Below are 24,770 nucleotides of genomic sequence, written 5' to 3'. Positions count from 1 at the left end.
AGTGAGAAAACGGCACATTTTCAACACCCTTCCATACCACTAACAAGTTCTGCCAGGACAATGGCAAGGTGCACGTTCTCTTCATGGCTGCAAACAGTGCATAGCTGCACACTTCAGGTGCCAGCAGTTTTTCAACAACCATTTTACTCAAACAAGTATTTTTAAGGCATTCTAAGACCCTCAGATAGAAAACACTAGAGGTGTACGTGCATGGCAGCCCAGAGATTGACTGCTCCCTGTGCATCCCACTTGAGGTCCCTCCCAACTAACTCACTCATGAACAAATAGCGACACGCTGGAGATGACGCATCACTGAAGGCAGGTGGGGCTGGGCATTCTGTGCTGAAGCCACCACCATCACACCCACAATGCCATTTGAATTGAGCTGAAGTAGCTTCCACCAAGCACATATTTAAAAGCTAGAATCAGAGATCCAGGTCATTGTGTAAACACGACTACAAGTGTTACCTGTGATGCTGTAGTCTATTCTCTCTTCTTCTTCCTCATTAACTCCAACACAACCTATTTTCTGAATATATTTCAGATTAAAAGCTGTAAATCTGAACAAATGGTTTTATAGAAATGGGTTACAAGCTTCTTGACAACTGTTTCAAATAATCCTTAGCAGGCACCTATATTCAACAGAGTATATTTCTGTTTGGTATTGTTAAAGTTCCTTAATATTTTTAAGAGTTGCAGAGATGTACCCAAACAGACACTAGTTTAGAAATAATTTGTTCTCTTCCTTTTTCCTTTTGCTTAACCTCAATCTGACATCTGAGAAAGACTGTCACTCATAGACCAATGTTGTTTCTACACAACCAAGTTACAGATGATTTTGCCAGCCAAAGACATGATCAAGAAAAAACAGCTGAGTTTGACTGAATCTAAGGCAATACTAAAAACATTTGAAGTCAGAAATATTCACTTTTAATGTAGACAATTCCCTTTTAGCACACTACCATGTAATTTGTAAATCCTTTCTGTCCTTCAGAGTTATCAGGTGTATCCTTTATGTCCAAGCATTCACAATATGACTCTACAATTGGGAAAATCCATTTGATTGGCTTTTCCATCTTCTTAGTTGTACACACTTTTGAGAGAAAATGGGGAGTAGGCATCCACCTTGTCAAAGGACAGAGAACCTTTGCAATGCAAAAAACTTGTGTTCTACAAATTGAAACAGCAGAAGTAGGAGTAACACTGCCACTGGCATCTATTTGACATGTTAAAGATAACGCCACTTAGTGAAAGCTGTTCAATCTAAAAGAAGCTGACAAAATGTGCTCTGCATGGTCATCACAGGCTCTTCTGCCCAACAGTCTTCCAGGGTTCGATGAAAGCCTGTTTCTTGAGTTTTACAATAAACTTAAAACATAAGCCATCTCCTGCCACTCTCACCCAAATAATGTAGATGCGAACAGTGAGACACTGTCACACAATTATAATTTTTCAAGAAAAACCCCAAGATTTATGTCTCCAGACTGCTCAAATGAAAAAAAGCATCCTCATCCTAGTGGACCATTTCTTTAGTGTCTTTTTGCTCCCAAATTGCTACCTTCTTAATTGGTAGTGGGTAAATTCTGCACCATCACACATTAAGTACCAGGCAAGCAGGAGGCTCATGTACTTGCACAGCATGAGTACAGGCAACTGTCTTTTTAGCCTTAATATCAAGTCAGTTACAGCTGTATTTCAGCTTTTTTTTGGTGAGGTCAGGCTTCCAAACCAGCTGGGCTGTACAGAGCAGCACCAGGGAGATGAGACAATTGCAGATGAATGTTGGCTTGCTCCCGCAACAATGGTGACCTCATTTTCCTTAGGGAATGCTGGAAGAATGTAGCGCAAGAGCAGCAGCTAACTTCATGTGGCCACACACATGGAACTTGTTGTACTCAAGAAATGGCTAGCAAACCTAGAACAATCCTGGAAACTTCTAAAAACACTCCTGTAAGATTACTGTTACTAAGATCAGCATATCAGATATACCTGGGAGGAGGCACAGGCATTGACATGTGTCTTCAGCTCTCTTCTAGAGCTGGCATTACTAAACCACATGAGCAAAAGCCATTACACAAGCTGTGTAAAACCTCTGACATTGCAAAAAGAAAAAGAAACCAAACCAAAAAACCCCACCAAAACCCAGAGAGAAAAATCCTTGGAATGGGGAACATTAAACTAGCTTACATAGCTTGCTGACACTCCTCAGACTGCTGCAATGACCTTATTCAGATTTAAACACTCTTTCTGCTTACTTTCTGCCCTACTTTCTGAGGGTACTACTCACATTCAAACAAAGAGCTACAAATTTAAAGATAATACAGCTTAAGGATAGTCAAATAATCTCCAAGAAACTCTGGCTTCTTCTAATTGTTTCCATAACATTTTTAGGTTTTGTAAGGAACCATGAAGAGTGTCATAAAAGCAGCAGTATATCAAGCTACATGTTATTTTTACAGCGTAAGAACGACACATGGAAAGACCAAACAATCCCTGTGTCAGCACTGAGTAAACATTTATCTGTTATGCAATTAATGTATACTCAAGAAAACTGTTTCCAGAAAGACAGCCTAAATTTTGTGACAGCACAAGTAAAGCCTGCACTCAGTATTACTCGCAGCTACCCAAGGGTCAAATCAAAATTAAAATCCCTCCTTTCTTCTGGTTCAGAGGAAACTATGAATGCTGAGGCCGAGCAGGGCCGTGCTCCCAGAACTTTTCCTCCCAGGACACTTTTGTTCCAGCTCCCCCGCTCCCGGTCCCCATGGCCAAGGGTGGAGCACTGTGAGTCACACCTGTCCCAGCAAGGACAGCAATCACACCACCCTTGCTCTGTGGGGTGGAACACTTCTGACTAACGCAACCAGATCGCAGAGCAGATTTGCAGAAAGCCACAGCAGGAAGTATCAGTTTTCGTTTCTTTCAGTTGTCTTTATAAAACCTTATGGAATCCCTCCAGTTCTTCCTCTGCTGGCTGTTTTTCGAGGGAATATTACTCCTCTGTTCCCCAGACACCAAATTATTGGCCTGCCAAAGAAAACAAGCTATCCCAATCATTAAAGGAAATTAAAAAAAAAAATCCACTAACTTAGTAAACATTTTTATTCCTACTAATAAAACCAGAACAAATAAAAACAGAGGAGGCATCCTAGCTCTCTGAGGAAAACAAGCTCTCATGCAATAGGACCAAAGAGGTGGGGCATGACAGCGATGCCCTGTTGCAGCAGTATTGCTCTGATGCCTCCAAACACCTGCACCCCACCAAAGGGGCAGCAAAACTGCACTCTGCGCAAGAAGCAGCATGTGCTTCCCATCAAGTTTGTTTCTTACACCTCACTTTTCTGCATATGCTACAGCTGGCTTGTTTATGGACATGGTTGAACATTGACAGTATCCACCCAATTCCAGTATTTTGTAATTGAACACCACTTGTCACTTAGCTTGCCACAGGGACTCCAAACAAACAATTTTAATGGATTCTATGTAATATTTTTCTTAAGTGTCGGAGGACTTCTGCAATTCAAGAAAAAGGTACGAATGCAGCTCTCATGCTTCTCAGATATTGCTCTTCAACCAGTCTTTTCAATTGGTAGAGCTTTACCAGAGAGATGAGCGGGATGGGCAGCCAGTATCACACTGCAAAGAAAGGTGACTCGAAACAAGACAAATGGGAATTCTGTCTGCAGACGTGTCAAGCATGAATCAACAAGGGAGTCACGGGGATTTTTTTCATAGTATTTCCAGTTTTAGAAGATACTTACCTGAAAAATCTCACCATGACCACTGCTAGTTACGATCATCTCAGTTGGCAAAATTAATCTTCTTGAATATATTAACATAATGTGATTCTATCGCTGCTTTTATAGTGTTACATACACACAATGATACTTCCTCTTATTTATGGTACACCAAACCTTTTTATTTTTGCAAAGAAATATTTGCATGAGAGGTTAAGTGTGTAGTAACAACGTGGCCTTGTGCTAGTAGAAACATTTACAAGGAAGAATAAATGAAGCAGTTATCAAAAAACTTGCAGCTAATGGGCAAGGAAAACTGAAAATTTGTGACATGGGTAGAGCACCATGTCAGCATTACCTAAAAAGTATCATATCTAATCTGATGTTCTCAGAAAATCCATAGATTCTAGCAGTTTAGCTGCATCCTCACAAGCTAAACTAAGTTTCTTCCTCGTTCTAGTCCAGCTTTCTCTAGGTTGAGAATAATGGGCAAAAGCAAGTGAACAAATGTGTTTTCCTGTAGTCAAATGTTAAGTTTATTTTAACACAGTAACGAGTAATGACCTAGTGTAATACCCCAAGCTTTGCTGCTCCAAGGACAGGCAACAACGTAGTATGTACCATTGTGTTCTGTCACAAACACCAGTACAAGCAGAGGCAAAACCTAGTGAAATCCATTTGAGCCATGCTTCTCACCACAAGTGATTTCGCTTAGGTGATCTATAGGATGCCACAAAATAAAGCTAAAAGCAGAGGTGCAGGCTGGGTGGCTACATCTTCCTTTATCCACCATTACTATCACTTACCTGGTATCCTGGCACGTATGTCACGCTAAAGGAATATTTAGATGGCACAGTGTAGCTCTTTGCAGTGCTCATTAGGCTTTGCAAAGTATGATTTTGCCAGAGAGAATATAGCACTTTTGAGCCTGGGGATGATACTCTGCAGAACACATACCTTAATTATGGGCAGCTACTCAGTACCAGTCATAACAAGCCTAACCACCTTAAAGACAGCACCTACTTAGAGTGTAATTCACATCATCTTTTGCACCATTCTTGGACCGGCCCAGAATTTCCAGGAAGTTGTTGTACCTTATTGTTGTTCCCTGTAGTCGATCAATCTTCTTATTTAATTCAGCAATAATACTGTGCAGCTCCGTGATTCGTTCCTCGTAGCGTAGTGTTGTTCGCTCCTGTACATCTTCGTGCTCTCTCATCAGGTGGGACTGTTCACACTAAAGCAGAGAAGCAAGGAACAGAAATGGTCTTATGAATAACTGCACAGAGATACAAGGAGATACTGAGATACAAGGAGAAAGTGTACACCATTAATGGTCTTCTTGCTCATCAAACCAACACTGCCTTAGCAAGAGAAAAGGACAGATGCAAAATACTGACAGGTACACAAGATTTTAAGTATAATGCAGTGTACTTGTATTAATTTTTTTCCTAAAGGGCAGAAACTACCCTTCCTGCTTGAACAAAAAACACCATTTGCAACTCAAAATAGCTATAACTAACTAATCTTTGAATCCACGATGCATCATAAACCTTCAGAGATCTACCCAACGTGGTCTGAATTCGAACAAGTCCGAAGGCAGAAACCACATTATTACAAAGAAAAGTAACCACACTTCAAGTTTATGATTTCTTCCCTAGTATGAGTATTTGTTTTCATTAGGCTTTAAAGATAATGTAGCATATTTTTTATTATTTTATTCCTCTATAATGAAATGCTTATTATTTGAACAATCAAAAGGCTACATGGCTGCTTGTTTTTCACATGTATTACAAAATCCTCCTTTTTCTTTCCCATAGAATTTTAAATCCAGCCTCTCTAGCTCATTCCTCATGCCAGCAAACACTCCACTTCAGTTACAGCAAACAATTACAATCTACTGCAATTACAATCCAACAGTACGTGCTGATTGAAATTACTCCTGGTAGTGGCTGGAAAGAGCAAGACTTCTAACATTTTGCTTCTGACCCCCTGTAGGAAACAGGCAAGCCTCCTTGCAACCACAGAATGGTATGTACTATGCTGTCAGTAAAAGAAAATTCACAAGCCAACTGACAGTATAAAACCCACACTCATTAACTGATGATGTGCAATGTAAGATCCTAGTAGCATTTCTAAAGGCTACAATTTATAGTAATGTATAATGTTCTCCAACATTCCTGCATCAAAACTTATTTTTTCAAATCCAGTTATACAGAGATAAATCCCTCAACTCTTTGTATCAAAAATATGAAAATTATACACAAACTAGCAAGTGTGACAGAACTTTCATACTTTTGGCCACTCATATTCACAGGTTAAGAACATAATTTACATAAAAGGCTACCTGAGAACTAAAATCTACATTAAGCTTCAATAAAATTTTTCTTTAAAATTTTAAATAAAACTTATTTCAGTATTTTAAAGTTCCAGGAATATTCACACTGAAAAGTAGCCCAGACAGTACAGCACCCTTCCACAGACTACAACAAAATAGTTCCTTACTCCAGCTGGAGTCAAAAGCACTTTCACCTATGCCAAGGCAGATTGTATCTTCACACTGAAGAGGAGAGCAAAGGGTCACATTTTAGGAGACTGATAATGTTCACATGGCTTTAGAGGCTTCCTGTGTGCAACTGACATGATTATACATGTATATTATAATGACTCTTTATTGTAGGATCATTACACAACTTCTCATGTTTTCATATCTTAACTGGCTGAAGAACTGCCACGGTTTTCAAAGTGCAGAAATAACACAGAGAAAATGTTTAACAAAAGCTTTAGAACAGATTTAAGTGCAATAAAGAGTTGCTTATTCTGCCTTTCTAAACCTAAATTTCCTCTGACACACATTGATACCCATGAACGCTACCTAAGCATTATCCCTATCTATCAATTATATGCACTGCTTTTTCCTTTCAGACGAAGAGGATGTTTCAGATGGAGTGTGTAATAATTATTTTCAGACAATAAATAAAAACCCTATCACAAGAACTCTTGACTTTCTAAGCCATGCACTGAAAAGCAGAATTTGTTTATCTTGACTGAAAATATATGGACTCTAGCTAATGGACCTCAGCTACATTACCAGACTTGCTTTCTATTTTCCCCAGCCATTTCTCAGTCACCATTTTTCAGGATAACCATCATTTAGTGACAGACATACTTTGTGCACAACCAGCAGTCTGGCAATATAAGACAACAGCTTAACATTTGATTTTTTTAAAAGGGTTCTTGGATTACCTTGAGCAAAAGTAACTGCAAAAGGCAGAAAGGAAACCTCTGTGCCAGACAGGACATGATGCTAAGAAGGACTGCTGTACCTTGGAGGTGGGTACAGTTACATCTCATAAGATCTGGTCATGGATGATCCATGACAAGTTTCAACTGAAAAAGGCAAAAGCATCCAAACAGTGGAAACATAGTTCGGTATGAATCTCAAAATGCAGCAATGGAAAATTCTCCTGGTTACACAGGATTGCTCCTTATTATGGCACATTCATCTCAAAGCTTAAAAGGGAAAAGAAACAAATACATGTTCTGGTACCCATTGCTAAAGGTTTGGGGTTTTTTTTCTGGGAGACTGAACCTGTTCATCATCCTCTAGAGTTTCTGTGTCCTTTGAGTCTCAGAACAATAATCTGCCATCAGTTCCTGTTTCTTCCCAAGGTGTACACATTCAGCTCTTGCAATTTATTTGCATGGCAGTCACACAAACTTTTTAAGATAAATACCTCCTTCCCTCATCCTTCTTCCAGCTTCATACTTAAGTTCTGATCAAAATCATTATCTAATGATAATTATTATCTAATGATAATTATCTAATGAGCTCTAATTCTCTGAGAAAGCGAACTGGGATAATCCACTGAGAGACTGCAAAAGATGAGCAACTGCTGAAGTCAGGAGAGAAGTTTCCAGCACAGTTCTCTGTGTAAGTGACCCTTGGCTGGTTTCTGATACAAACTAAAAAGATTATTTCAATTACAGTATAAATTAACAATGCCTGGAAACACTTTTGTCTGACCTCTGGATGCTAGGAAACCACCACAGGAGCAAGAATAATATGAGGGAGAAGGAGGATGAGAAAATATTTTAACCCAAGAAGAATAGTCTCGCAACACATGATTCTACTGCCTATCAATGTACAAAAATTCCTAGTGCAAGAAACACTGCCAGCGCAACCTCTGTGTTCAATTTGCCATGTTCAGTCAGAGGACAACAAAAGAACCACCACCAGCAGTGCTTGGTAAGAGATCCCTCACTGCCTCAGGCCCTGCAGAGAGGAACACGGCTGTGGCATTGCTCACCCAGAATACAAGTCATCACCTGAATGAGCCACAAGGACAAACCTGTCTAACAGGCTCACAGGAGCTAAAAAGCCTTTGCTCAACTAATACAGTATTTTAATTTAAGATGAGTGGCAGATTTTAAAGTGGCAATCCATTCAACTAATTTTAAGTATAAACACAAGTCCATCGTGCCAAATCCTCTATCACAGAAACACACACAGTCAGAGTGAATTTGGTGGTATATTCTATATATACTTGATGTGGAAGAAGTATATAAATACACAGGACTAATCCATGTGAGAGAAAGAAGTCACACAGCAGAATGAGTAATTCCTGTGTTCATCAGAACACCATGCATTTCTGTTTCAAGTTACTTTGTTAAATGAGAAACTGAACCCTTCCTTTGAAGTTCACACCTTCTTAGACAGCTACAGACTGTTAGTTTTATTTTTAAACTGAAATTCTGCTGCTCCTCCCCACATTGTGAATAACCAAGAGGATGGTAAAGAATTATTACTGCAGTAATGGGACTTACTGCTGTGTGATACAGGGCACAGAATGATGCAGCACAATCTATGACCCTGAGTCCAGAGCTATTATAGAACTAAAATAACAAGAACTAAGCACAAAGAATGAGAGAGCAGGACTACCTTGTGAGAGGAAACTATAAGAAAGATGTAGTAATAAGTGAATTACCTATTCTTGTTGTATTTGCTGAAACGCTCAGCATGTTATTAAATTCCATGTTCTATCATAAGACTGAAGAACTCAATGTCACAGGATGCAGGAAATGCCAAGAATGTAGATAGATTAGAAAGAAGATTAGATAAATCCAAGGAGGATAGAACCATAGAGGAATATTAAATGTGTTGCAGCCGCCTGCTCATGCACGTTGGCTGAAAGGTGGGGGCGTATGAAGGAGGACAACTCTCTATATGCATTTCTTATGCTCTCCTTTCAGACATCCACTATTTATCACTATCTAAGCCAGGATAATGTGCCAGACAGAGCTAGTAGAAAGCACTACTTTTCTTCTCATAACCACAGAAAGATTTTTGGAAGACGACATTAGTTGTGGCTGACCAGTACTTTACAGCAAATTTCATTCAAGAGATCACTCTCTTGCCAATCTGTACACAGACAAAAACACAGCGACAAGGAGGAGATCTGCTGTTTTAGTGAAATAATAGAAGGGTGTAGGCAAATGCTCTAGCAGGTCTCCACAGACTGCAGTTTTGGAAATGAGCATGCTACAGCAACCAGTAATCAATTACGTCATTTTACAAGATTTTAAGCACAGGCTATCCAACTATTTTTCTTCACCATTTGTCATCTATTACTTGAATTGTGGTTCCCCAAATCACCTCAGCTCTGCAAATCACTAATCCTTTCTTCCAAAGTGTCTCACATGACTGATGAAATGATGGGAAAGGTACTACCAAAAATGTGTTTTAAGAGCTGTTTGTTCCAGGGAGCATTTACCACGCCAGCTGAAATGAAACATGTGCTGCCTTTTTTAGTCCAGATGCAGAATAGAGATTTAATACTGACCCACTAGCATCTGAATATGTTTATGCAGAACCTCAAACATCTCTTATTTAATTTATGCCTTCTGAACCTCTGATTTGCATTAGTAAGGAAGAAACGCATTAGACAGAGGTTGTAGAGGAAAAAATGATATGACACATGATACCATTTTGGATGAATCTCTCTGGAGTGGGAGGAAAAGTTCAAAAAATTATGTTAAGTGGAGCATCTACTCAGAAGTGATGCAGTTAGAAAAAGAAGAATCAGTAAAGTGGTTTCACCAGATTCTGTCTCTGTACTCAAACATAGCCAATATACTGAATATATGAGCTGTGCTTGTTTAATGGCGTAATCCTTAAAAAAGATTGTATTTTATTTACTACATGCCCTAAGACATTTCTATCCACTTGAGGGCTTTTTAAAAAAAAAAACCAACAACCTGAGAAGAGCGAAAACATTAAAACTTTATAGAAATTGTTCATTAAAAAGTAATTTATTTTTTGTTATCTGAAAGCTAGCTAGCACGCTAGCTTTCAATTATTCTGCGCTATTTACAGTTCAGGTAGCAGCTGCCACCACACTTGTGTTTGCAAGTACACAGCCGAAAATCAGGTAAAACTCCTCAGGTTTACAAATGAGCACTATATACACATGCGTAATTGGTAACCCATCAAAGAAAACACCAAACAGTCTCGTGCCAACAGAGCACATGCTAAATGGGATTAAGGCCTGATCCTTAGTCCCAGTCACCATCCATGGGGACACATTACTATATGGGAGAACCGACAAGGCAGTCTTCATTAAAAATACATATATAATCTCTCAGTTAAACAAAGATCTGGAATTAAAAACAAAACACTAACAAAACCCCTGTGGTTAGGACTAGATGCTGCAGAGTTGTACGTTACAAAAAAGTCAGTGTAGCCATGCAGAATGGTGTGGATCATTTGGATACAGTGGATCCATCAGACTGCTTAATGATTGTCCAATGCAGCCTCATATCAAATTGCACGTCAGAAAGAGGACTCCATCTCTCTGACTGCAGTCGAAATTAGAAAAGGGTCTCAGGTTTACAGCTGATGAGCAATGTTAACTACCAGCATGGCTCTGGCTCACGTATCAAGAGAAATAAAAATATTAAATTGTTTTTTATTTCTGGACATTGCATTGATGGTTTGCAATAAGAGTATCACAAGTCTGAAAACCTTAAAGGTAGCTGAAAAAACATCAGAGAATATGAGCAAGAGCCAAAATATTGTTGGAAGACTGACATAAGAGCCTTAAAATCTAGATTGCTTTAACATTTCTACATTTGGCTTGTGTTTAAGTAACACACAGATACAAGCCCTTATCAAAATGCTGAATACCAAATACTCTAAATTTGCAAAAATCACAGAATGGCTGAGATTGACATAGACCTCTGGAAGTCAATCATCCAATCCCCTGTCCAACTCAACAAAGAACACCTACAGCAGGTTGCCCAAGACCTGATCCAGGTGGCTTGAGTACTTCCAGGGTTGGAGATTCTACAGGCTCTCCAGGCAACAAATAAGATGCTATACTTTACAGGACAAAATGCTTTGACTGTCTCTATGCAAGTATAAAAGAGTATATATTTGGAATTAGTTTTGAAATGTAAAGTACTTGTAAAACAGGTTTGTCAGAATGACAGTATCTCGTGCTGATACAAAACAAAAAAGGTTTTGTTTAGAGAAGAGAGAAATATTAAGAACAACAGTTTTCCCTGTTTGCATTTGCCTCTCTACATCTATCTTTATCTGAAAAGATACTTTTTTAAGAACTGTGAAAGCATTAGAGTTCAGACCTTATTCTTATTTAATCCCTTGGCTTTCCACCGACTGTGTTTTCCACAACAGATACATGAAGTGGCTTACTAAAGCCAGGCTGGGATCACAAATCATTTCTCACATACCACCAAAGCACTGCCAATTTGCAACAGCTTTTGATCAGCATAAATCCGTGATGTGCTTGAATCTGGCCCAGGAGTGGAAGGCTCTGCAATCAGTTACCTAATCCATGGAGTATGCTGCAATTTTTATATTCTAAAATATTTCAAAGCAGTCACTGTTTATATTGGCTTCAAAACAAAACCAATCTAATTCTTTCTTGGTATTTTTCAGAAGAATGTAATCAGCATACAAAACTTGAAACCCACAGCAGCTATGTTTCTTGCAGTCTTCAAATTCTTTCCACTTGTGACACTGTTCAGAGATTTTACCCTCTCCCCACATATCCTATTTCTCTCTGAAGAACAAGGAGCACACAAAACCAAGGACCATCTTTAGAATCTTGAACTATTGCTCACCTGTGCTTTCGCCAATTTCTTTTCCAACAGGTCACGCTCCCTTTCTGTTTGTTGTAGACGTTTATTAAGCTCCACTATGTCTCCCTTTAATGAAGCCAGGGCTGCTAAATGAAGCTAGAAGGCAAAAGGAAAAAAAAATAATTAGCCCATTCAGAAGCCATGTGGCAGCAGTATTTGAAAGAAGATACAGTATTACACAGCACCTACAGTGTCTGTGGATTTGGGTAGTAAGCAATAGGAACTTTAGTGTAACAAAAGTCTAAAAGAAATCCACATGCAGCTAAACACGTTTTAAATGGAAATGTCCCCTCCAGGCAGCCTACACATCCCTTCATCAGAAAACACATTATAAGGCTAAATACAGTGAAGTATAATTCAGCTGGAAATGTGTAGGTTAGTTCTAATGTTAGTTTAATAGGAAATAGCTTGAGTCTTGTGTTATAAAACCTTATATTAAATGTTGACTCAGATTTGTATCGTAAAAGAAGGTGTATCATGTTTTGATGCCTTCAGACATGCAGACGTTATCAGTTTGGTGAAGGGAATAACTCCACACATAGGATTCAGTTTTATTTCGCAACTAAAGCTTACTCCACTTTGGGCTACTGCTCTGCAGTTGTTTTTCTCCTTGGTCCCACGTCAGTGAGTTTCAGTGATTCTAATCTACTGAAGCCACATGAAGAACCTGAACTGTTTTTCTTTCTGCACCAGATCCTTTTGAGGATAGACATGTTCTACCTTTAAGTGATAGCATGTGGAAATATAGAGCACACTAGGGTAACTAAAGTAATCTATATTATATTAAGTACACAACTTAGAAATTAAGAACAATTCTTAAAAGAACCCTATACTTGTAACTCATCCACACTCTCTTCCTGTCCTTAAATATCTCATTCCTCATTACACCAAAGGCACCAGCTAGAATTCAACACTCTGTACTGACAACTACAACCGAAAAGTCCAGGAGGAAAACTAGCCACTAATACTGAAGTCTTTCTTTGTAGTAGTAAAGAAACAACTCCACGTTATACTGGGTGACTTGACAAAAGCTTCACACCGGACCAAGCAACGCAGCAAACATCGTTCTGCAGCCAAGACTCAGACTGAAACACGCACCCCATTTCTAGTCCTCCAGCCAGCTTCAATCCTTCAAGCTGACATTTTATTGGGCGAGTCACTTTTATTTTTCATCTTTCACTTCCAGTCAATCTGCTAATGAGTTCTGCTTTTGGTAGCAGTTTTACCTTTACAATACTAGAAGCCAACAAAACCATAAGTGTGTTCACATACTGATGTGTGAAAGTACCTGTTCAACAGCAGAGCGACCAGATGATTTGGCGACAGCTCCTTCACTTAAAAGTATTCCATTGTTATAGAAAAGGCCACCCATGGCTTCATAACAGAAAACATAATTTTATAAAGATTTTTAAATGTGAATTGTGCAGTTTCAAGTGCAGTGTAACCAGTTGCGCTAGAAGATCCAGACATCCTCGTTTGTGAGTTCAATTGAAAGCATTTTTATTATGTTGGCTACAGAAATGTCTTACACAGGTGCAGTTACTAATTTCAGTACAAATATACACATACACAATTTGATGTTGCAGTAGGTTTAAGGTTCTTGATGCAGCCTCATTTTTCAAGTGAAAACACAGTAATTCAGGCCTGCCATGGACATATGCTACGTAGCTTCTTTGAAGTACGTCTGCTGAAACCTCTTAATAAACTCAAAACCACCCTGAATAAATATCCTTGGCCTTCAGCAGAAGGCCTTCCTTCCTACCACAGGAAACTATGCACTAGTTTTACAGTGTGGAGAAACAAGAACAAGTCTAATTGAACCAATCTGTTCATAATTGACTTCCAATTTTCAGTAAAGCTAGTGAATTTATAAGCCTCTCTTTCATCTTATTCCCTTTACAGAGCAGAAGTGTTGCAATGAAGCTCACCGCTTTGTTCATCACATCTTGCATCCTTCACCACGGCTTTCACATAATACACGAAAAAATGGCTACAATTCTCTAAACTGAATAAACCAAAGCTACATAGCCAAGTAAGTATCATCCCTTTTTGTACACTGTAATTACATGAACACCAGTAATGGTTTGAATTAAATACCAGACCATTAATGTCCATACACTTGGTGCTGTAATATAAATGAACACCACTGATCTAAAAATCCCAATGAAAAACAACTTTGCCTCTGAGCAGTGGAACTAATGATGTGGACTTCTTATGGATTTGTCTTTGTCCTCTTCCCACAGTGCAGTCAGCTCAGCTCTTCTTCACACCTCCTAGCACACCCCAAACTGGCTAAGAGACAGCATGAGTTGTGTCTATAGTTTTATAGCAATGCTGCTTCCTGGCCTGGCAGCTCCGGCCACACAAGGGTATCCAACACATGAATTACAACAGCCTCCCTGTTAAACATAGGATCCCTCTTCCCCAAGCAACCAAGGATATCTTTACTAATTACAAGAAAATTTTGCTTCATCTTTTACTATCCAGAGTTATCCTTTCCTTTCACTAACTGGAGCGGTCCAGTTTCCAAGTACTACTACTAATAACAATAATTAAAAAAAAACCCACCCCCCAAAAAAACCCCCAGAGTTACTGAAAGGGCAGACTAGACAACAGGATATTATCATAGAAGAGGGCTGCTTGGGATACTCCTTGGTTTCATGTATATCCCCAGTGCACACAGTAGTAAGTCATACGCAAGTGGTGCCTCCAGCTACTACTACAATATGTAATAAGGTTACACAGCTAGCGTAGCTGTGTATTCTTGGCAGAGCCAAGCTCTCCTCCCCAGTTCCTCATAAAAGGTGTACAAAGTATTGCTGCATCTTCCCTTAGGTGTGAGCATTCCCACAGTGCTTCCCAGTGTTGTTTTATAGCACACAGCAGGGTGGGAACTGGAACACAGATCTTTGGATGTTGCTGTAACACAAACAAGGAAACATCTGAGCAAAAGAGCTACAGAAGTCACTCTGGGGAAAAAAGCTCACATTTAGAATTCAAATTCAATCATCCAAACTATACTGGAGTTGGAAAGATTCCATTTAAAAATCTTAATTGGAAGGCAGTAGGTCAGTCACAACTGTAACTCTGCAGCATTCAATCACTATGGAATACGACAACTGTGAGAGAGAGAAGCATGCAGCTAGCCATATGGCATACCCCTTTTTTTTCCTCCCCTCAGCAAACAGTGATACACACGGCAGAGTTACTATCACTAACATCCATAACAGACATTTACAGTTCAAGGTGGGCTGCCTCTTAATGACACAAAATTATGAAACAGATAAAAACCTCATTAGTTTGTAAAAATTAACACAGACACCACAAAGCTCCATTTGTACAACATACTGGTCTGCACCTTTAAGCAACAGCTCCCACAAAGAACTACTCCATACAAAGAAAACAGTTAATTGATAAAGTCCGTATTGTTCATAAACTTTATACTGATCTGACACAGCTACTATTGAATTCCATCAGGAAAATAACCCTGTGATGCTGATGCACCCAAACTGTCCAACAGGATAGGCAAGGTCAAGACACGCAAGAGCAATGACTGAAAAGGGATTAGGCAACCAAACAACTTGCCTCTCTACCATCATCCAAGCAAATAAGAATACTTTCAGAAAAGAAATTGGATTCATAATATTAATAAAAAAATGCATCACCTATCTTAACTTAGAAGCTACAATTTATATGAATTTTCTGCAATGACAATAGCAGGTTGTTTACTGAAGCATATATACACCACATTTTATACCCAATACTATCCTGCCAGGTTTTTATATGGTAAATATATTATAACAATTAATATTTATTATATTATTAATATTATAAAATAACAAACCATGCATGGCATGCTATCTTTAAAATACAAAACACTGTACAGCTAAGTTTTGAAAGATAGAATAATAAAAAAAGAATAAGCACAAGCTTAGGAAAAGCAACCACTTGACCAATCTTCCAGCCTCCTTTATGACTACAGTCTCTTCACCATTATGCCTGCTTTTACAAACATCTCATACAACGCTCTAGACATGATTTAATGATGTATATTTTGCACTGTGCTTTAAACACTGCTTTTGGTGCTGGCCTTTGTGAAATATTCTATGCAGGTACAATTAAAACCAGTATTTGCTGTTGGTCAGGTTTTTTAAGAATTTTGTGGGGAAAATAATACAAGAAGTGGATGGAATAGTAGTAATAACTGAATCCAAGGAAGCAGGGGACTGCTGACATGGTAGGAAGTACATATTGCTGCAAGTGTTCCAAGACCATTAACCAAACAAGAGAAAGATACAAAGGGCAATGAAGGAGGCTGCTGAAAAAAATGATAAAGTTAAAGCACTGCAAAACAGTACAATTATTCTTATACTCATCATTTTCCCCTGCCATTGTGAACTGTGATCCTCATCACTAAGTTCAGCCCACATTTTTCCTTCCCTCAGCCTGGAACTAGACTAATTAAACCATATTGCTAAATCCAGTTGTACCCACTGCATATGGTTGTTATTTTCAAGAGAGAAGTCACAAAAAGGACCAAAGCACATCCCTCTCTGCAAAATTAAAGAACTGATCTTAACCTTTCCTCTTGTTTCCTGCCTTCCTTGGCTACAGTACAGCCACACATCAGCTTGGGAACAGATGTTCAGAAACATAACCTCTGACATAACAGGGAAGCCATAAAAGCATCAAGATCATGGTAAGGAGACACCAACCCATATAGCAATACAAAGCAGGCAAACACAAGAAGACCGATTTATTCGTTCTATGTGTGTCCTCTGTGACTGACTGGATGCCTACCATGTAAGAAGGCTCTGAGGAGATGTGCCAGAACGAGATGCCCACAAAGCTCTGGAATAATGCAGGCTGGGACTGATCACAGCTGTTGCAAAGCAGCTGACTTGATCTCAACACCAAGGGGTCCTAGGTGTGGTCTTCGTTTTAGATGAACAGCTATCAACAGCTGAGCACATCAGCTGGCAAAGGTTTCTCCCTATGTTCATTAAAAGAGTGTGAATGTTGCTGAGTTTGCCAGGCCAACAAGCAGGAGGTGTATATGCGGCTCAGCACAACATCGCATATAAACCCCAGAAAGCTAGCAAAAGAATTTCAAAGAGAGCAACGGGCTTGGACTGGCTTCAACGCACATACGTCTTCCTGGCGAGTCGGGGGATGCCCAGTGTTGTTACAGTAAGCGTATTACAGGGAGTGGTAAAGAATCACATCGGTATCATGACTGAACCATGTAACTTACATTTGTGTTGGGTTTTCAGTATGTTTTGTATCACCCAGCTAAATCAGAAATCCTGGGTAACATCAACTGTCTTCAAATAAGTAAATCTGATGTTAAACATGACACCCTCTCCATGCACAGAGCATCTAAAAGAACCTTGTCAGAGAGTACTGGTCTCCAACATCCTCTCCTCTATTTTGTTCCCCACTTGTATTTTGCATGGTTTAGTGCAAACAGCCCACAACATGGACATTTTCTGTGTATTGCTACTACTTATTTTAATGACAGGCAGTATACACAAAAACACCTGAATCAAATATTCACAACACTGCCTCATCTCTGAAAACTTCCTCAGTTTTCCTGTTATGAAATGACACTGAACACTACAGTGGATGTGAAAACCCAAGCTGCTTTGTAAGACGAGAGATGGAAGGTGTAGAGGATAGCATGGAAAATACAGTTGGAATCCCAGATAAAACTGCAGAAAGGGCAAAACAATAACAAATGCCTACAACACATTGTATTTTCTCACACCCTTCCTCTTCAAGAAAAAGAGGGAAACATCACTAAAACCTACAGTTCCTGTCAGGGAAATGAAAAGGTTGGTAATGTAAGTTCATAATGAAAAACACATTTTAAGACAGAACAATGAAACCTTGCCTGGATTTTGACTTCAGCAATCTTAGGGCTGTGATTGTGCTGTGCATTGTGAACTTTCATTAATGGCAGCAGAGCACAATGACAGTGTTAGCCCAGGAAAAGCTTAGATAACGCTGGCATTCATACTTAAGACATGTAATAAATGTACAAGAGAAAAACTTACACAGAATAAAAAAGATGAAAGATATTATAGCACAGGTACACACAACAAGGAAACAAAAATTTTCTAAACACTGGAAAATCTAGGCAAAGCTTAAAAAAATTTCTAAGAGAGAAGTTAAAGATACAAAACTTGTGTTACAGACATTTGCTGTACACACAAAGTCAAAGGTGTTGTCAAATGCACATTTTATCAGGACCACAGAGTAGCACTACTTGCCAATAATACACTTAAAGTGATTGTTACAGGAATGTGTACTCTAAAACATTTTTCTTCTCAGTCCTACACAATTTTCAGGCCACCTTTTCCTGGTGGCATGAAAGCTGCTTTTTTAGGGTCCAAGAGATGAAATAAATATAATCAAAGTCCATTTCTGTGAATGTACTGTCAAGTACATGGAAAACTTAAAAGAACCACCATCTCCCAGAAGCTGCGACAGGACAGCTGAGTATTCCCTAGACTATTTCAGTTGTACGATCTCTAAAGCATAGCCCTGAAACACCACAGCCAACAGCTCTTTAAGTAATTACCTAAGGTAAAGACAAAATGACTAAAAAAGCAGTATTACTGAATTGTTGGATGTGCCTACAAAGATGCCCTGACACTATGTTTGAAACAACTCTTATATGCTAACAAAAAGCCTACAAAAAACACATTTTGTGACTATGCTGCTGAAGCAATTATTGTCATACTAGACATTAGACAGTTACTTCATAAGCTTGTGCAATACTAAACAAACAATGTGCCAACACAAGCCAGGATGGAGCCATCCAAGTTCTAGAAAAACAAAGACCAAGTGTTTGTAAGACATACTTTGTTTTAATTTGAAAAATCTGTGGAAGATGTGTTCAATCTGTTTGCATTATTTGTAAACAATTCCAATTGAGGATTGGTGCGGGGTTTTTTATGGAAATTAACATTTGCAGGCATATGTGAATATTTCAAACCATTTCTTAAATACAGAAAAAACCTCCCACCTTAATCACAGTAAAAAGTGTTCAATAAAGAAAATATGCTACAGGATTGTTCAAAAAATGTTCCTGGAACAGGTAATCTAATGATATTCCAGTGAGTAGCATCAGTTTTACAACACATTAAAAAAAAAAAAGAAAGAGGAATATAATCATGGAAAAGATTTTCCTTTGAAAAATGAATCTGACAATTCACACTTGATGAATGGAGCATGGTGCTAATTTGTACTTCTGAGTGTGCCTGAAGGCTAGACTAATGGTTCTACTTCTATTACAACAGATGTTTATACCTTCATGTAAAAGAAAATTTTAGGTGACCTGAGAAGGAAAGCCTGAGAATGAGACTTAGAAGTAACCAAATGAGATAACCATCTGAATCTGGAGATGGTAAAGTTGCAAAGTTGACCCTTTGGGGATTCTTAAGAACCCTAACTGTCCCATTGTAGGGCAGCCCACATGTCCACACCTTTAGCCACTTCCCTGGCTTTTGCACTATCTATGAATGCTCAGCCTTGCTTCTGCTCTCCAAAAGAGGAACCTGTTGCCAGCTCCACTCTCAGTAAGGGAGTGAAGTAACAGTAATGCAGGGGATGGATAATGGGGTGGTGGGGACACCACGCTTAGTACAAACCTGTCTTCATTTCAACTCAGTCTCAACACACTGTCTGCAACCACAGCCTTTCATTAAGTAAAAAAAAAAAAAAAAAAAAAAAATTATATTAATACACCAGTATGAGCAAGGGAGGGCTTCAGATGTCCCACTTCAGTTAACTTTTTAGCATTCCTACCCTCCTTACAAATACTCTCAATATAATCCAAGTCAAATTATCTCTTTGCTTTTATCACTGAATTGACTGAAAGAAGAAACAGCCCTAATTTTTTTTCTATCTCCCCTTCTGCCCAGCAAAACTGGAGAAAATTAACTGAGAAGAGGAAAAAAAAACCCAGTAAGGTTCATTGCAGGTCCTTATCCCTTGTGAATCTCAGGATGCCAAAGGCCTTTTCTCTATTCCTTTCCCATTTGCAAGGACAACTGCTGAGGTGATAGGCACACCATTCTCCCCTCAGGAAAGAAAGGAGCGGAAAACTAATCGCCAAAATGCATCTCACTCAATCCTCTGCATTTAGCATTAAGGTGACCACTTTCTAGCACTGGACAAAACAACATCACAGCCAAGGTGTAAGCTCACACACATCATCTTGGATCATCAACAGCCCCACCACATTTATATCACCTTAACTTCAGTCTCTTCTGACTGACAACAATCCAGATCTTTTGAAACAGAGCTCGCCATTCAAGAGCCACTAAAAATTAGGTACTACTTATTATGCTAATTTAATAATAATTTTAAAAAGCATTCCATGGTTCTTGTGTTCTTTTCAAAACTTCTGGACCAGTAAATTATTTCTGATTTCCAAAGGTAAAACTACGGACTTGCAACAAAGCTATACTTTCAGTGATACAAGGATCTTTGTCTCCAGTATGACCCACATCATCTGCTGATCTGAGAAACAAAATTTGTATTGCAGGTCACATCACTGATCCACGACGTACGGTTTTCCACCATAAGCCAAAATCTGATGCTTCAGCAAGGGGAGGTGGGGGAAGACACCACCAAACCCATCAGCAGAAGCCCCTAGAATGTACTTGTCCAACTGTCTGAAATCCATAGAAAGCAAACATCTTTCCAGCTTTTCCTGGTCAGCTCACACCCTGTAGTGCTTTACTAGAACATCCATTATGTCGCTTCCAAAGTTACAGCTCTAAAACAATTTTTAAAAGCAGCTAAACAACTTTAGAGCCCTGAGTCCCTGGATGAGCATGTGCTTGCTTAACAAAATATGTTCAGCTCAGTTCTTAATTACTTCGTCATTCCAAAGTTAGCTGCATCTCTGAGACCTCCATATTCCCCTCCCTGTTTCTTTAACGTCAGGCCACCAGCCACCCCCTCTGCATCAGACTTCTGATGGCTGCTTCTCCCAGACACCACCACCACCCCCCCCCCCCGAAACTGCACCCACCAGTTAAGTGTTCTCCAGGATGTGTAGTACAGGCAGAGGAACGAGCTGAGGTCTCCAGTGACCTCCTGGCTTACAAGAAAGTAGTGTTTCTAAAACCTTTTTTAGAAAAGGCAACATACTATAAACAACACTCAAGTTGTGTATGGCTTACCTACCTGGTATCACCTTTACACTCCTGGCTGTACGTCTCAGACCTGTCTGTGCTACATTCCCAGGTCAGTGTCTCACTATTGCAGGTCAATTCCTAGCACAAGTGACTGTTCCCTAGTCAGACTTGCCAATTCAGGCAGATCTCAGTTCTTTTGCTTAACAATCCTTACCAGCCAACCAGTGCAAAACTGGCTATGCAATTTCCCCAAGGGGAGTTAACTTCTTAAAACTTATTAGACATCAAAACTTATTATAAATACCTAGGCAGGGAAATTACTTGTGCTACTGTAACTTCAGTTCCTGCAGGAAGCTTCCACAACTTCCCTCTAGCTACATGCCATAAACCTTGATAAACCCTGTAAGAGTATTTCACTCATAAGCAACATCCAGCGTATTTTTGCATTTCTAGATGTCAAGTCCTGCATCTTTCACTGCCTCCTTCTTATTACCTGGTCAATACACCAGGGAAAATTTGACTGATTTTACTGAAAGCTTTGCAAATGGATGGCAAACCGCAGGAGACTGCATTATTCCTTGTTGAGTTCTCCCACTGCACTGGATGGTATTACCAAAACTATAATTATAACAAATTGGATAGGAAACAATCACTATTGCAAAATACAGCCCTGATAAAGCTCCATGATGAATCACCTTTAAAAATTACTACCTTACAAAGAAAAGGTTAAAAAAGAGAGTTACTACAACATTGTTGGAGTTTGGTTGCATCAGAAAAAGCTAAAAAAGCATCTGCTTAGCTGGGTTTTAGCACATCAGTAAACTAGTATCTGGTTGTTGGGTATTTTTATTATTTTATTTAGATAAACAATCAACCTCCATTCTTGATGAAAGCATGTAAGTAAAGAAAAAATCTCAAGCACAATTTTTACGTTCTATCCTAACAAAATCCCTTCCTTCTAAAAGCAGTCCATAGGTCTATCCACGTAAGTTCTTTCTCTCTATGCTGAAGTTCATTTGAAATAAAGCTTATTGAAGAATTCCACTTAAAACCCCTTCCTTTTTCTTGAAAAGCAGGAAAAAAAAATTGCACTAGTGAAAACCAGGTCTTTTTCTGAGAGACCAAAGCAGTGAGTTCGAGACTGAGAAACCAAAAATGCCCTCCACAACCATGACGTCCTCCAAGTGATACCATGTTATATGTATGTATGCTCACATCTGGTGCTAACCACCAGAAAAACCTCATGCAAGATTTCTGCATGATGCCTCAAACTCCTTCCTGATGTCAACCACCTTTCAAAAGTACCAGACAGCGCAGAGATGTACCATTCATGAACAAGGCTTTTTGAAAGAAATTCAATTGCATGAATGTATTTTTCTTTTCGAGTCACTATATGGCTCATATTTTAAGCAAGGGAATCTCCAGTGCACAAACATCTGAAAAGATCAAAATAAATATTGACAAATGTTTATTATCAGTTGCATTAGTACAGACAAGTCGGCACAGCTGGCACACTTCAATCTGCTTACTGAACAGGAATTTATGTAAATAGGCTTTTTCAGTATTTCTGTAACACCTGGATCTACTATCCCATTCAGGGGAATTATTTTCTTTTGTTGTGCACTGGACTAATAATCCAACATAGTATCTCTGCCATCAGCATCAGGCATAGCATATTGTTCAAGTGGTTTTGTACTTTTTCAGCCATTTTTTTAGCAGGCTTCTCCAAATACAAAAGCAAGTAGCTGTAAAATTTGCAGAGAATCAAGTGCCTGTAGCATGACAAAACCATACGAGAACATTTGAGTCAACTGGTGATGGCAATTTGTAAAGATAGCATCAAAAATAATTGAAAGGTACAAGTAGCCAGTGATTACAAACCTGAAACTAATCAATCTAAGTGTCATTCACGAATGTAATGGTTAGAATTTCAGTGCAGTTCACAATTGTCTGCACAACTCATGAGTGGGAAAAGATGTCTGGTAAATGCCAGCACAAGATTAAATCTGTTTCTCATAACCTCTCCTCCCACACTGAGTTCATTTTTGTTCTTTTGTATCAAAACTGCAGATGCAAAGACTTGACAGATGAGCTTCAATTCTTCTTCAAGTGAGGATGCCTCTATTTTCTTTTTCAATTGACATTAAAAAAAATGCCTTGTTTGTCAGGAAAAAAGTGTATAACAAAACAGCTAAATGTAAGAAAATTCTGCAAATAGAAAAGGCATTTTCTAACCAGACTACTATGTATTTTGGTAATGACTACCCATTTTATATGACCTTTTCACTGCAATTTCTTTGAAAAAGAATGCAAGTTAAGATTTAAATGTTTTACAGTGTCTATTGGACAATTAGTCTTCTCTGGTATATACACATGCTCAAAATTTAATTGCACTTAATGAAATTACAGACGCTTATAATTAGCAAAGTTGAATACTTCAGTCAAAGACTAAAAATAGCAATTGCTCTAACATTTTGAGATTAATTTACACAGTATTTCCACCATTACATGCCTGTGTCTACCAAGTCGAAGGCAGGTTCACTCCTTATCTTGGACTCTGAATGCCAAATCTGACCCCGTATTTCACCCATGCAATCCTATTAAATAAACAGGAGTCGCATAGATATTTATGAGTCCAGAGCACAGTTCCATGGAAAGTGCACATCCCATGAGACTGTCGTTCTCTCCTTGAGTGTAGTTTTTTTTGCTTTAAATCATCAAATAATAACACAAAAAACATTACTAATTCTCTAAGGAAGTCAGGACAGCACAGGAAGTAACTTCTAAAGCATTTAACAAAATACATTTTTTATGTTTATATGATACAAATGCATGCCCACATATGCACATACATAAAAGAAAATCAGGGGTCATGACAAGGCAAAATTTATAATTTAAAGGCATTGTACGAGTCACACATGCCATTTAACACTTCAAAATGTCTCCATCATTCTTATGACCACTTTCACTTTACATACACAAAAAAAAAGAGTCTCTGTGAACATGGCTCATAAAGAGCTTTCAAGCAGTAACTAGCACAGCTATAAATTTGCATAAGGTTCAGGAAATAAATCTTGTGCTCTCTGCTGCCCACAGAGGAACATTAGTCTTAAGAGGTACACAATACAGTTATTGTGTTTATCTTATCTGTTTAAATTAGGGTAAATATTTTACTCATGTTAATTGTCCTGACAGAAAAGGATCAACGCTGCATTAATCCATTTAACACCTGGCTTATTTTTCACCCCTGCACATTACACAGAATCCAAATGCTTGCTGCTACCAAAGCTAAAGCTATTCTGTGTTAATTCTTCATAGAGCACATTTCTCACTCATATAGCATTCTTGTTTGTATCTTTATATAGCATATGGTTTATTACCCACATAATTTGGCAGAGTGAAAGTGGAAGTTACTTTTTTCATATTCCACTGCTTCACCGTTTGGGTAACATGACACTTAACAATTCAAGTGAAGAGTTACATTGCTGTCTTTTTTTATTTACATTCTCAAAAATAGTTACCGTGGGCTCCAAAATCTTGACATATTAAAAAGTATTATCTTAACATGATTTTAATAATGAAACAGTAAGCCACTCCAAACCAACTGAAGAAACATCAGTGAAAAAATATAGGACCATATTATTCCCCATCTTAAAGTGAGTTTTCTCATTCAAAGAGCATACTTAAGGAGTGCTGTATTAGGCCACACCACAGGCTG

At 38.7% G+C, this 24,770-nt stretch overlaps 1 protein-coding gene across 4 annotated transcripts in view; it reads right to left on the bottom strand.

Annotated features, from left to right (window-relative positions):
• MCC (MCC regulator of WNT signaling pathway) overlaps nt 1-24,770 on the bottom strand; it is a 230,681-nt gene that overhangs the window by 59,478 nt on the left and 146,433 nt on the right. For all 4 annotated transcript variants that reach the window (XM_055790266.1, XM_055790267.1, XM_055790268.1 and 1 more), the window contains 2 exons: nt 11,883-11,996; nt 4,832-4,974 (listed from right to left, as the gene is read on the bottom strand). In XM_055790266.1, the coding sequence (XP_055646241.1) occupies nt 4,832-4,974; nt 11,883-11,996 (257 nt within the window). The remainder of the gene's footprint in view (nt 1-4,831; nt 4,975-11,882; nt 11,997-24,770) is intronic.

This window comes from Falco peregrinus, chromosome Z, assembly GCF_023634155.1.
Source record: "Falco peregrinus isolate bFalPer1 chromosome Z, bFalPer1.pri, whole genome shotgun sequence".
Classification (NCBI taxonomy): domain Eukaryota; kingdom Metazoa; phylum Chordata; class Aves; order Falconiformes; family Falconidae; genus Falco; species Falco peregrinus.
This window is presented reverse-complemented; position numbering and strand designations above follow the sequence as displayed.